The following is a 14,280-nucleotide window of genomic DNA, read 5'->3' as shown; positions in this document are numbered from 1 at the left end:
AAATTTGTCTGCATAAAGTTGTTCCTGAAATCTTATTAACTGTCTATTGTCTGATGAATAGTAAGGATGTCCCCTTTTTCATTTTGGATATTGGTTATTTGTGTCATCATCTTTTATTTTTTGATCAACTTGGCTAAAGATTTGTCAGTATTATTGGTTTTTGCAAAAAAGATGCAAATTTGGCTTAATTTTCCCTATTTTCTCCCATTTTGATGATGTCTGTCATTGATGTCTCTTATCTTTATTATTTCTTTTTGTTTTTGAAGATTTAATTTCCTTTGTTTTTCAGCTTCTTGAGATTCACACTTAGATAATTAATTTTTAATCTTTTTTCATTAATAATATTTACAGGTAATGTGATATAAGAATGAGTCTAGACTCTCTTCTTGCATCCTCCCTTTTACTTTTTCCATATATCTGTCACATCTTTTTTCTTGTATTTTTAATCTTTTTTCAGTGCCTCACTTTAAAGAAAAAATAGCAGAACATTCAAGATCAACATTAATAAAGAACAGTTACCTCATTTCTATATGACATTAATAGCCACTTTTTTTGGCCAAGATTACTAAAAACAGTACTTTGTATGACTCTGCAACTTTTTGAGGGAGGCAATAACTCCTCAGAATATACATTCTCTCTCTCTGATTTAGAGATGAATTCCAATGCATTCAACTGCAAGTAATTTTATATTTAAGCCTGGGATATATGGTAGATCAGTCATTATTGAAATTGATTCAAATATATGGTTAAGTGACCGTCAGAGAGTTTTACAATTTTATGGGTAAGCTTTTTATCTGTAGCAATAACAGGTAAGAGCATTACTCTTAGTGGACTGGGGCAAGCGACGCTATGCAAGGCAGCGACATTACCTCACAAGGGCCAATAGTTAATGTGTCTCGCACAACTTTCCATAGTCCCGCTGGATATTCGTGTAGGTGATATAACTGTTAATAATGGTTTTACCCTATATCCGACTCTATTTTACATATGAACCCTAAAATGTTTTTTGCGTGGTTTACATAGAGACTGAATTCTCCATGAATAGTACATAGAAGGAATAGTGTTTTGTTTTTTTGGGACTTTATGGAGAGTTAGTCACAATTTTAGAAGATCACATCATCTACCCTACTTTGCCTTTGGTATTTTTGTTTCTTACACAACACATGCTCCGTATGTGTGTTTAAGAGGTTTCTACAGATAGAAACAAGCACCCTATTACTTCGTTGACCTACCTTTCACAGTGTACCAATATTGTCATACATTACTTTCCCTTTATTTCTTGTTCAAAGTCGGAGCATTGCCGTGCATACTGATTTAAATATAGGTGTAGATACGTAACATTATATACCAGTTTTACTCCAGATAATGATTTCATTTCAGGACTTTTGTTACTAAAAGGTCCGGAGTCTGATAGGTTGAGAACAACTTGGGTAGAATCACGATGTTTCCTAAGATTGATGTCAACACAGAAAAGAGCCAGCACAAAGAAATCTTTTTATTATTATAATTTATCGTAATTAAAAAAACTTCGCACTGTTACGTAAAGCGGTTTCAGGCACAGAGCTCCGATTGCCTCCGGCCTGAACGGTTACGCCCCCACTCAGCGGCGCTCCTAAGCAGTCCTGGCGGAGACTCCACCCGGAACTTTGGCGCCGTGACGCAGGTTTCCGGCGGGCTTCTTAGAGCGCCGAACAGCGTTGGGCCCAAGGACCATGAGAGGGCCGGAGTCGGGTCCCGAACCTACGATGGAAGGGGACGTGTTGGACACCCTGGAGGCGCTGGGGTGAGTATTCCCAGGGACGCCCTCCCCTGAAAACGTAAAGCTCTCCCTCCGTTTGGCCGCTGGGGTCTCCTCCCCGTGGGCCTCTGCTGGGCGCGGGCAGCTGGGTGGAGGCCTTCCCAGCCGCGCTCCCGCCGGCGCCGACGGAGTTAAGAGGGAGGCGGGAGAGAAATCCGTTTGAGGGGTGGAGCGGGGCCGGCGAGCTGGGGCGCGTGGCCCCCTCTTCCAAACTCTTGGCCCCGAAACTCCGCAGCCGGGCCCCGCGGCGTTGGCGCGGAGCAGCCAGGTTAGCGCCAGCCTCGACGAGGAGCGTGTCCCTGCGCCGCGGCTGGTATTTTTGTTGACGTAGTGGTCGCGCCCCGGGGCGATGGGTGCTGGAACCCCAACTGCGGCTGGGGACTGTTGTCCCTGCGATGTACAACCTGTGGCTTAATTAGGGTTCGGGAGCGAATCTCCTGCTTCCTTGACCGGAGAAAGTGTCCTTAAGTTGGTGTGGGTCCATTCATTCTACCGTTTCATCCGTTTGTTTAACACACGGCCGTGGTGTTAATACATATTAATTAACGCATGTTTATGTGCTAAGGCAGAGGAAAAAGACCGTTTTCAGATTACTAGTAGCTCACATAGTTGGGGCTACAAAGAGTCTACTGGAATTTACAATTCAGGATGCTAAGTGCCATGAGAACTCCTAGAATGATGTTAATGCTTTGAAGCCCGGGGATCATGAGGTGCAAAGTCTCCCTCAGCCTCATCCTGTTTTTACTCCCAGCTGTTGTCCGTATCCCAAACTATCTTGTCCCGTGTATTTATCCTCTCTCGCAGTGCCCCCACCTCCTCCCGCTCCAGGAAGTCAGGCGCCTTACCTGTATTGTTCCCAGCAACGTCCTACAGTGGCGGCCTGTACAATAAATTATGGTTCGATGAATGGGTAAATGAAAAAAAGTTCAAGGAAGAGAATGCACAGAGATAGAGATAGGGCCAGATAGTTGGGAGTCAAAAAATACTCCTTACTTAAATTTAGAGATTGGGACCATCTGCGCAGTTGTTTGCCCTGCCACGTGCTGGAGTTTCTTGAATGGGATAGGCTGTGTCTTTGCAGTTCTATTGTGAAGCTTGAAACCCCCACCCACTTTTTTTTTTTTTTTTTCTAAAACTGCACTTGCTCTTCTGTCAGTTGCTTCATTTGGACCCCAATAATACCTACTTGACAATGTTACAGAGCCTTGCACTTCGTAGATCGGAATAAATGTTTGTCAAATGAAAGAACTGAGTCAGATTATTTAAGGGGTATTTTTACTCTGTGAAATCTCTTGGAAATTTTCACTTAATTTGGTTACAGAAGTAGCCAAAACAAGAAGTTAAAATACTTACTAGAAGTGTGTAGGCCCCAAATAGTTTGAGATCCTGAGTACTCCAGATAAAAATAGTATTATTATGTAAATAGTTTATGAAAAAGAGAAAGTCAGTGCTTTTTTTCTCTTCCTTCATTCCTTTAATTGTGCCTATTATAGGTGTTTTGAAAAATTAAGTTTGCTATAACCTTGACTTTTATGAAGGAAAACTAGTTTAAGATTATTCAATATGGAAAATAAAACAGTTTACGTATGTTAGAACTGATTTTTCCTGGAATATGTGAGGACATGATTTTGAAGTTTGAGTTTTCTTACAATGATAATGAAATACAGAAAACAGTTTTTACTTAAAATATGTGTTGTAATTGAGCACTAGGTTTTAAAATATCCGTGTAGTTTGTGAATAATGCATTTTCTGTTGTGATTAAAACACTGAGGGTATCAGTGAAAGTACTTTATCAAGTAAAATTAGAAATTAAAGGGAGGAATTAAAAGGGAAAATCTATGTGAAAGAACAGTTCGGTGATATACTGAAAACTGGGTAGGAATAACTGTTTCCTCATGAGTTCAAGCTCATGATTTCAGAGTTCTTTTTTAGTTTTGACAGTCTGATTTTGTAGAGTAGATCTCAGCCCTGGTTGTACATCAGAATCATGTGTGGAGCTTGTGAAATAAAATGTTCCAGGCTGTTATGTACCAGACTGACTGGATCATGATCTTCCAGGGTGCATACAGGCATGCATATTTTGAAAAAGCTTCACAGCTTATTTGAGAATCACCATTATGGAAGGGGGTTTATTTCAAATATTTACTGATCACAACTCTGTGTTGCACCTTGTTCTGAGAAGTCGGTGGTGAGCAAAATAGAATTGAGCCCTGTCCGGGTGGACAGTCCAGTGGAGAAACAGACGTGATCACACAAACGTGATAAACTGTATTAAATGCTTTAAAGGAAAAAAAGGGTGGCATAACATGACAGGAGGACCTATGTAAGGGCAGGACAGGAGCAGGACAGGAGTAAGCTAGGTGAAGTTGGATGGGAAAGGAGAACAAGGGTGTCCTTAAAGCGAGAACAAAATAATGGAAGACCCTGAAGTGGAAAGAAGCTTGCTGTATTGTTTGGAGGGCAGAGAGCAAGGGCCAAGATAGTGGAAAATTGGATTGAAGAGTTAGGTGAGGACCAAGGCATGCAACACTTTTTAGGCTGTGTTCTGGATTTTGTTCTTTGTCGTAACAGCAGTGGGGCATGATTGAAGGATTTTAAATAAAAAGGGGAGAGAACAGATGTCCAGTTTCAAGAGTTACCTCAGTAAGGTGGAGAATGGATGGGAGAATTTAGTTAATAGTCAAGACAAGAAGTGATGGGTGCTTTGTGGAAGTGGATATGGAAAGAAGTGCACTGCAGAACTTACTGGTTGCTTGGATATTGGAGCTGAAGAACATGATGGTATCAATGACTCATTTCTTCAGTAAGTATTTATTGAACCAAAATGAAAGGATGCACTTTGGAATCTAAATTGGATAGGGAAGAAAATGAAGACAGCAGAGAGCTAGTCAATACAGAGATTATGGAGGGACCATGGAATGGAGGTAGAGATGAGATCCAAGAATAGTTGTCAGTGAGTGGTCAAAAGGGCAAGCCCAAGGATAGGTAGTAGGTTGTGGTTGAATTAATGATTTTGCAGGTGGAGTAGTTCCCAGGGATGGTAAGGTCTAAGGGGTGGCTCACTGACATGAAGTGGCAAAGGTCGGAAAAGACAAAGTTCAGGAATTAGAGCTGAGGTTATTGTATAGGGTATACATACAGATCAATGGCAGAATAGGGATGGAGAGGGAAACTGAGAGCAGGGAATTTTGGAGAGTGTCCAAACAATTAATAGGTGAAAACCACAAGAGAAAGAGGATGGCAAATCTGACTGGCCTGAACCTAGAGAGACCAGGAATATTTATAAGATGATGGGGAAGCAGTGATATGGATGCTGTTTGGGGAAGCAAAAAGGACAGAAACCTTACCATCTGCTCCTGAAGAACTTCAGAGAGTAACATCACCAAAGCTAGAGGTGGCAGGGATAATCTTTCTGAGAAGAGAGGGACAATCTAGGAGAGTTGTTGTTCATGGAGTGTAAGAGTCTGGGATGCAGGAAGTGGAGAGCTGGATTAGAGGCAAGCCAGTAGGGTGTGTAAATGATAGGGGGAAGGAAAGGGTCTCATACTGTATATGTTGGCTGATGGAAAAGAGAAAGTAAATTAGGCAGTGGCTGTGTATTTGTGGAGGTTTGCCAATGGCCTTAATGGGCTTGAAGATTTGGATCACCCAGATTGAAGCAGGGCCAGACCAGCAACTGTGGGGAAGTCTAGGCTTAGGGGAGGTGTCCCCAGTGTTTGGAATAATAGCACTTTCTTAATTACATAAAAATACATAGAACAAACTAAGAGCATATAATAATCCCTATCGTATAGGATATTGTGGCAATTAAATGAGGTAATTAAATTAAATACATAAAGCACACAGCACTGGCCTACCATAAGAGCAGTTTGTGGTATTACTACTAAAACTGTGATTATTATTAGTCAGTTTGGTTAAATGCACTTTTTCTTGTTTTTATTTTTTACCTCATGTGATGAGCTGAGGCATTGAGATTTATGGTTTTTTTTCTCTTCTAAATTATTTTTGATGATTTAAAAAGTTTTAATTGAATTTTATAAGTGGCATATCAGTTAAAAATAATTTATCACCAATGATATGAATTAATTAAATTTATTTAAGAGTTTATGATTATTTCTTTACTGCAGAAGTGAAAGCAAGTAGGGGGAAAGAAGATGTTTACTATTCAATCTCACTAAGAGGCACTGTAAGATCTGGAGGAAAGGTAACATATGGAGGAACCAGTCTTGCCTATAGGAACAGGGGCAGTGGTCTAGTCCTAGCTCTGCCTTTACTTGGCTGCATCACCTGGCCAGGTTATTTGCTTAGTTTCCTTATTAGTATAGACAGAAGTGTGACTTCATGTGGAGTGTGTGGGTTCAAATCTGGATTTAAATCCTAGAGTCATCACCTAGTTACTTCTGATCCTATAGAATTGAGATAATGCTGACTCCAAAGCATTACTGTAAAGGCTAAATGATTTATGAATAAATATAATTATCAATATCTGTACCGTATATCTATCTATGTTTGCCCATTACTGTGCCTAGCCTGCTACTTAAGGCAGGTACCTTAACCTCATTAGGCCTTAATTTTTTAATTTTTATTTGGGGTGGGGAGGGGCAGAGAGAAGAGAGAGAGAGAGTCTTGAGCAGACTCTGTGCACATTGTGGAACCTGATGCAGGGCTTGATCCCATGACCCTGAGATCTTGACGTGAGCCGAAATCAAGAGTGAGATGCCCAACGGACTGAGCTACCCAGGTGTCCAAAGCCTTAATTTCTTACCTGCAAAATGGGGATTTGAAAATACCTTCGTGAGCTCTGACCAGAGAATTCAGAGAAAAAGATGCGCAAATGGCCTTTAAACATATGAAAAGATGTACAGCCTTGCTTTTAAGAGAAATGTAAATTAAAACTATATTGAGATACCAGATGGTTAAAAATGTGAATGTTTGACAACTTTGGTGAGTTGTGTGGGAATGGGTACTCTTACACCTTGATGGTACAGCCCCTGTAGAGGAATATTTAATAATATCTAGCAAAGTTAGATATCCATTTACCCTTTGACCCAACAGTCTGACCTCTAGAAATCTATCGCAGGTAAAAACTGACAAAAATTTGCTAAATTTTTCTTCTCTCTCTCTTTTTTTTTTAATGTTTATTTTTGAGAGAGAGAGAGGGAGAGAGAGAGCTAGAGAGCCAGTGCAAGTGGGGGAGAGGCAGACAGAGCAGGACACAGGATTCCAAGTGGGCTCTGCGCATTAACAGCAGCGAGCCCTATGTGAGGCTTGAACTCATGAACTGTGAAATCATGACCTGAGCTGAAGTCAGATGCTCAACCGACTGAGCCACCCAGATGCACCCCAAATTTTTTCTGATAGCACAATACTACAAATAACCCAAATGTCCTTAACTGGGGGCCTAGTACTCCTTACAGTGGAGTACTATATAACTGTAAAATAATTGGGCAGTGTCTCTGCTGATCTCCAGTACAGTTGACCTTTAACAACATGGATTTGAACTGTATGGGTCCACGTGTACATGGACTTTTTTCAAAAAAATATATGTATAATACTGTAAAACTCCTATGATTCTTTTTTAGCTTGCTTTATTGTAAGAATATGTATGTGATACATAATAACATACCAAGTACGTGTTAGTTGGCTTTTTATATTATTAGTAAAGCTTCCAGTTAGCAGTAGGCTATTAGTAGTTATGTTTTTCAGGAGTCCAAAGTTATATGCAGGGTTAGGATTGGCACCCCTAACTCCTTGTTTTTGGGTCTGCTATATATGTAAATGTATGTGTATGAGTGTGTATGTGTTTAAAGCAAGGAATAGGACAGTGTGTAGTAGACTGCCTTTACCTAAAAAAGTATATATACGTTTATATTTTAAAACATTATGGAATGACCACCCCTAATAAACATGCACGGGAAGGAAGGAACAGAGTAGAGGGAACAAGATTAAGATTGCAAGCTAAGTTTGTTGAATATTCCTGGTTTTCTAAATGAGACTTTGAAATAATGTACGTTTTACATAATTATAAAGCAAAAGTAAATAAAATGAAATCAAAGCAAGAAAAATTGCTGAAAATTGAAAGCAAAATGAAACAAATGTTTACCAGTATATGGAGTAGGTGGTTTCATCCCATGGAAAGGGATTATTTTTTCCTACATCCTTACTGGAATATATTCTTTTTTTTTTTAAAGCTTATTTATTTATTTTTAATTTTTTTTATTTATTATTTTTGAGAGAGTGAGCAGGGAAGGAGCAGAGAGAGAGAGAATCTGAAGCTGGCTCTGTGCTGACATCAGAGAGCCTGATGGGGGCTGCAACTCATGAACCATGAGATCATGACCTGAGCCAAAGCCAGCCGCTTAACTGACTGAGCCACCCAAGTGCCCTTAGTTTATTTATTTATTTTGAGGTGGACAGAGAGAGAGCATGCGCGAGTGTGAAAGGGGGAGAGAGAGAATCCCAAGCAGACTCTGTACCAGCAGCACTGAGCCTGATGCGGGGCTTGAACTCACTGAGATCACGACCTGAGCCAGAACCAAGAGTTGGATGCTTAACTGACTGAGCCACTCAGGTGCCCCTTAATAGAATATATTCTAAAGATAAAAATTGTTTTCAGGAATTTTATTGTTAGTTATTTGATTTTCCCATTCTGAAGCTATCTGTAAATCTATTTTTACGTGTAGTAGGATTCTGTAAATGTCATTACAAACCAGAATTTCATTCTGAGAGATAATAGAAATGTAAAACAGAATAATATCCTACAATTCTAAATTTGAATTAGAAATAGCAATGTGAACTCCTGATGTAATTTCTCTTAAAAAGATGCATATACAGTGACTTACCTTTAGTATCAGATTGTGTACTCTTAAGTATGATTAAAAAGAATCAGGGCTTTTTGGAGAAATGGCCATTTACAGGTATAGGGCAAGAACATCTTGTCATAGAAAGCAAGGAAAGAATTCGGAGAATACAGGGAATAAAAGGATTCCGTGGCCAATATGAATGGGCTCCCACTAAGCAGAGGTAAGACAATTTAAGTATCCATACATGCATACATACATACATACATACATACATACATACATAAGTAGCAGTGGATTAAATTTAAATATGTTAAAATCTAAAAGTTTATAATGGAAAAAAAATAGTTGCAGGAAGAACAATAAAAGTAGAAAACTGGTATATAATTCAGTGAAGTTAATATATAAAATTAGAATATTTTAGGTTTATTCAAATACATTTTGTAGCAGTGTTTAAAAGTACAAAATTATAAAATAAATGGTTTAGGTTAAAATGATCTCATATGTAGGTCCTTTCCAGTTTTAATTTTTTAATTTAAAATTTGCATCTGGGTGTCTGGGTGACTCAGTCAGTTAAATTTCTGACTTGTGCTCAGGTCATGGTATCAAGGTTAGTGAGTTCGAGTCCTGCCTTGGATGAGCCCCGCTTCTCTCCCTCCCCCCTCCCCCTCCCCCCTCCCTCTCCCTGTCTCCATCTCTCTGCGCTTTGTGGGATTCTGTGTTTCTGCCCCTCGCTCACTTGGGCTCTCTCAAAAAATAAAATAAAATTTGTGTCTGTTCTTTTTTTGCTAAATTTTTTTTTTGCTTATTTTGTAACTAGTATATGGTTATTAGACTGCTCTATTTGACTTTGTGTTAGTTGTAATATTTATCTTAAAATTGGTTAATAATGTTACTAAAACATGATAAAATGTTGACAAAAAGCCAAATGCCAATTAAATAGGGCAGAAATTGGCAAACCATGTCTATAACAGACCTAATAGTAATTTTAGGCTTTGCTGACCATACTGTCAACTCTGCAGTTGCAACATGAAAGCAGCCAGAGATAGTTTGTAAATGGATACATTTATTGGCTATGTTCCAGTAAAACTTTATTTATAAAAATAGGCCCCAGGCCTTGATATATAGAGTACTACCAGTTTGGTTTTTTTTTTTTTTTTTTTACACCTTTTACGTCTTTCTTTCTAGGTACAAGGGACCACTGTTAGAAGAGCAAGCCCTTACCAAGGCAGCAGAGGGTGGACTGTCTTCGCCTGAATTTTCAGAGCTCTGTGTTTGGTTAGGCTCTCAGATAAAATCATTGTGCAACTTGGAAGAAAGTATCACTTCAGCTGGTATTGCCATTGTATTTTGTTTTTCTGTAGTAGTAAAATGAAATGATGGCTTATGATTTATAGTTTTACCTGCAATGTGCCTGCAAAGAAAACTCAGTAACATTATGAAGAACTGCAGCATGTGAAACTGCATACCTTTGGGTTAAATTTTATAGTAATTCAAAATTGGTTCTTAAATTTATATAAGATTATAAACAACAACGGTTTACGATCTTAACCTTAGTATCATTCTTCAGAGAAAGTAGAGTCTGAATTTGATTATTTAAAAGGTTAAAATTTTGAATATTGCTTACTTTGAATTTAGGTTTTGTTTTTGTTGTTAAGGTACGTGTAATTCCTAATTTAAATTGAATTACCATGCCTGTAATTCAGGACATGGATTCACGTAGAAATAGTTCTCTAAAAAACTCCTGTGCTAGATCAGAAATGTTTGTTTAATTTGTTACTGTCTTGGTAACTGGAGTCCTTGTGGCTCTTTGGTGGAATTTCAGATAGCAAATTAAAATAAAAAATAAAAAAATATTGAGCACTTGATAGGGTACAAAGTAACCTTCTCTTCTGGAGTTGTCCTTTTAAATTGTTTTCCTTTCTTGACAAATCCAGTAGAATTCCCTTGAAGCAAAGTAAAATTAGCTGAATTGAAAACATGTGGCACAAATTCATACATCATTAGATTATGAAAGAAAGATAAGCAATGAAGCTCAAATGATTGCATTTTTTATCTGAATCCATAGAAATACAATAGAAATACATCATTTGCTGTGAAGCCAGTTATTATAGTCACAGTAACACTTTCGGTATTTCATTTACTGACGTAAAATAGTTCCAGTTTATCTGCTTTTGTGGAAAGTCCATTGGAAAACAGGGATTGAAATATAAAAATACTTATGTCATGATTAGATACTTAAGTTCTTAAATTTAAGTGTTCATTTTTTTTATGTAGAAATTGATTATCTATACCTAAGCATGGGGGTGTCACACATGTAAGGATTTTACGTCAAATTGAAAATTTTTAATTAAGTATAAAATTGAAATCAACTAGCGGTAGATTTTATAGTTTCAGATTATATGGTAAAATGTTCGGTAAGTGTTTTTATGGTTTTTCTTTTTTAAAGGGAGAGATGATCTAGAAAGCTTCCAGCTTGAGATAAGTGGGTTTTTAAAAGAAATGGCATGTCCGTATTCTGTACTCATATCAGGAGATATTAAGGACCGTTTAAAAAAGAAGGATGACTGTTTGAAGCTTCTATGTAAGTTATCTTTCTTTGAACATTTAAACTCATGTGTTTGCTGTGGTTTTTGTTATGTTCAAGATTTAGAAATTTGATTAATGAAGTTTTGGACATTTTGTATGTTAAAAAGATTTTAATATTTGACTTAAAATATGAAGCTGACTTAGCAATACTTACATAAATGTATAAATTCTAATGTGCTGAGATTTCTAACACTTAAGATTTATTTGGCCATTGTAGAATGCTGTGTTTGTGATTTACATACTGTTTTAGTAGTTTTTTCTTCATGTAATTCATCACTCAGCATTTATACCTAAATGAATAGGTTGGTCATTTAGAGCCCTGTTTATTCTTAAAACTCTGAAACTAGGCAGTTAAGTGCATTATTAGATCTTGTTTTTAGTGCTAGGCATTGAATGAGAGTTGGTTCAAAAATATTTACTGATCTATTATTAAACTGGAAACTGCTCTAGGCACTAGGGTTATATCAGTTTTTAAAATGATTGTGCCCTCTGGCCATTTGAATTCTAGTGAGTGTGACCTGTTTTTGTCAGGGGTGAGTTTGGAATATAGATTACCCTATATCCAAACAATTACCACAACTAATCCATTTATTTGTATTGGGGTCCTTTAAACATTTTTAAAATTCAGTTAATTGCATGCTGTTTTCAAAGTTCTACAGACAATGGTCATTGGAAAGAATTTTTCTAGCATCTGTTATTGAAGATTTCTGTTATTTCAGGTTGTACCATTTATAAAAAACTCCATGTGATATATTCCTCATAGGCTGTAGTGTTTGTTTAATTGGCGCAGAAATCATAAGTGTTAAGTGGTGGTGATAGAAGTGTTGACATTTGAATTGCCTTGTGTGGGTTGCAGGGGATAAAAATTATGTCCACCCCCCCGCCTCCCAACACCCTTTTCTTATACTGTTTCCCTGTCTTCCTCCCATTCAGTAGGAGTCACTGATTTAAGGAACCATTGTTAGTGATGGGAGAGCACAGTAACCCTTGGGGACAGAAAGGAAGCTGAGAAGCCTTGGCCCAGAGAAACATGGGCGCTCTGTCAGTGAGAACTGTGTGCTCCATTGTGTTTCCCTTTTTGCCTTATCTGCTGAAAATCTGAACAATAATAGCATTACAGGTTTCTGGTACAAGTAAAAATAAGGAGGTAAAAGAGAAATTGGTATAATTTTTTCTGATGATGAAAACGTATGCCTGGAAGATGGGGCAAAACAGAATTAGTGTTAAACAGGTACAGTATCAGTTAGGGAAGATAAAAATGTTTTTGAGTTGGGTGATGGTTGCCTACCAGTGCAAATATACTTAATGCTGTTGTGTGTTTATAAATGGCATGGTAAATTTTATGTTATGTGTTTAAAATTATATGTTCATCATAGAATTCTTACAAAGTATAGAGAATTGTTAAGAAAATCATTGATAATCTCACTCCTCAGAATCATCAATTGTTTTTGGTGTTATTTTCTTTTCCTTCTCTTTTTCCTTTGTACACACACATGTAAGTAAGATTAAGAGCCTATCGTAGATGCAGCTCCTTGTCTTCCTCCTTCTCATTTAATGTATTGTGAGCATTTCCCCATCACTTAATATTTTTTTGGAAAGAATAATTTAAATGGCTACAGAGCATTCTATGCTATGGACATAACATTTTTGTACAATGGGTGTTTAGATTCTTTTCTATTTTTAATTCATTGTTCATGTTTTTGGCTACTGTTACTTAAAGATTATAAACATTTAAAAATAAACTCTAGGTATATATTACCATATTTTGTTCCAGAGTTGTTACACCAGTTCACAGTCTTACCGCCATCTCTTCTGTCTTTGTCTTGACTCTGTGTTTAAAACATAATGATGCAGTAAGTCTCTTCATACTTTTCTTGCAGTGTTTGCAACATGTATAAAACAAAAAGGGCCAAAGTCCTTAGTATGTGAAGAGCTTTCATAAATCCAGAAGAAAAAGATAAAAACTCAGTGGAAAAATGCGTAAAGTATGAAAGAAATGAACTGGCACTCCACAGAAAAAAGTTTTTAAAAAATTGCTTCTAATCATGAAAAGATGTATCACTCAAAGTTAAAGAGTTACAAAAATAAAATGACAGGATACCATTTTTCACTTAACAGACAAGTAAATAATAAAAATTAAAAAAAATGTGATGATACAAGTTTGGGGGAATATGCATCCTCATATACTGTTAGGCATTAAAATGTGAGAGAATAACTGTTAAAACAGTTTTTTATTTTATTTATTTTATATATTTTATTTCACTTAATTATTTGAGGGCAGATTCTCAATATCACAATTAAAATTCACCTACCTTTTAACTCGGAAATTCCGTAACTAGGAATACATATTTATTTCCCTAAGTGTACACAGATATATGAAAAGGGTGTTCATTATGGCATTATTCATAGTAGTTAAATAGAAATGGTATATCTTTGCAGTGATGCCACTATATAGCCATTAGATTGAAAATAGATCAAATGTGATGGTATGGAATGATTTCTGAGATGTGTTGGTAAGTTTTAAAAATATATACGGATATGTGCAGTACACTCGTTTATATAAAAGAAACAAAAGCATGTAGATGGTAGATATGCATTCTCAATGTACATACACATATGCCTAAAATGATATCCCAGACATTAATGTTGATTGCCTTTGGAGAAGGGGAATCTGAAGATCTGTGGTGGGAAGAAGACTTTTCACTGTATTGTTTACCATCTGCATGGATTAGCCTTTTAAATACTAGACCGAACTCTTGTTTGTAGTATTGCATAGAGCACGTTCCCACAGAACAAAGGCAGACCAGCTTAGATTCTGTCCAAAGTACACATTTTTGAAGAACTGGTGATCTGTTTGAATGAAGTTTTGAAATCAGAGGGACCTTGGCATAGTCTTCATAAGTACAGTTTGATACATACTGTCTTAACTTTTTGTGAGCTCCTTAGACTGTCATGTGTAGATTGCAGGGAAAAGTCTTTAAATCAGTGGCTCTCAATCCTGCCTGCCCATGAGAATCACCTTGGGTGTAACATCATACGCATACTTAACTCCTGTTGGTTCAGAATCTGCTGGTTCAGAATCTTTGAGGGTGG

General features: G+C 37.3%; 1 protein-coding gene across 1 annotated transcript in view; it reads left to right on the top strand.

Annotated features, from left to right (window-relative positions):
- Positions 1-1,673: 1,673 nt before the first annotated feature.
- FAM98B (family with sequence similarity 98 member B) overlaps positions 1,674-14,280 on the top strand; it is a 35,846-nt gene continuing 23,239 nt past the window's right edge. Inside the window, exons 1-3 of the mRNA XM_030318536.1 lie at positions 1,674-1,783; positions 9,787-9,932; positions 11,048-11,182. Of these exons, the coding sequence (XP_030174396.1) occupies positions 1,713-1,783; positions 9,787-9,932; positions 11,048-11,182 (352 nt within the window). The 5' untranslated portion in view covers positions 1,674-1,712. The remainder of the gene's footprint in view (positions 1,784-9,786; positions 9,933-11,047; positions 11,183-14,280) is intronic.

The sequence above is a fragment of the Lynx canadensis genome, chromosome B3 (assembly GCF_007474595.2).
Source record: "Lynx canadensis isolate LIC74 chromosome B3, mLynCan4.pri.v2, whole genome shotgun sequence".
Lineage (NCBI taxonomy): Eukaryota > Metazoa > Chordata > Mammalia > Carnivora > Felidae > Lynx > Lynx canadensis.
Note: the sequence above shows the minus strand (reverse complement) of the source record. Positions and strands in the feature narration are given on the sequence as shown.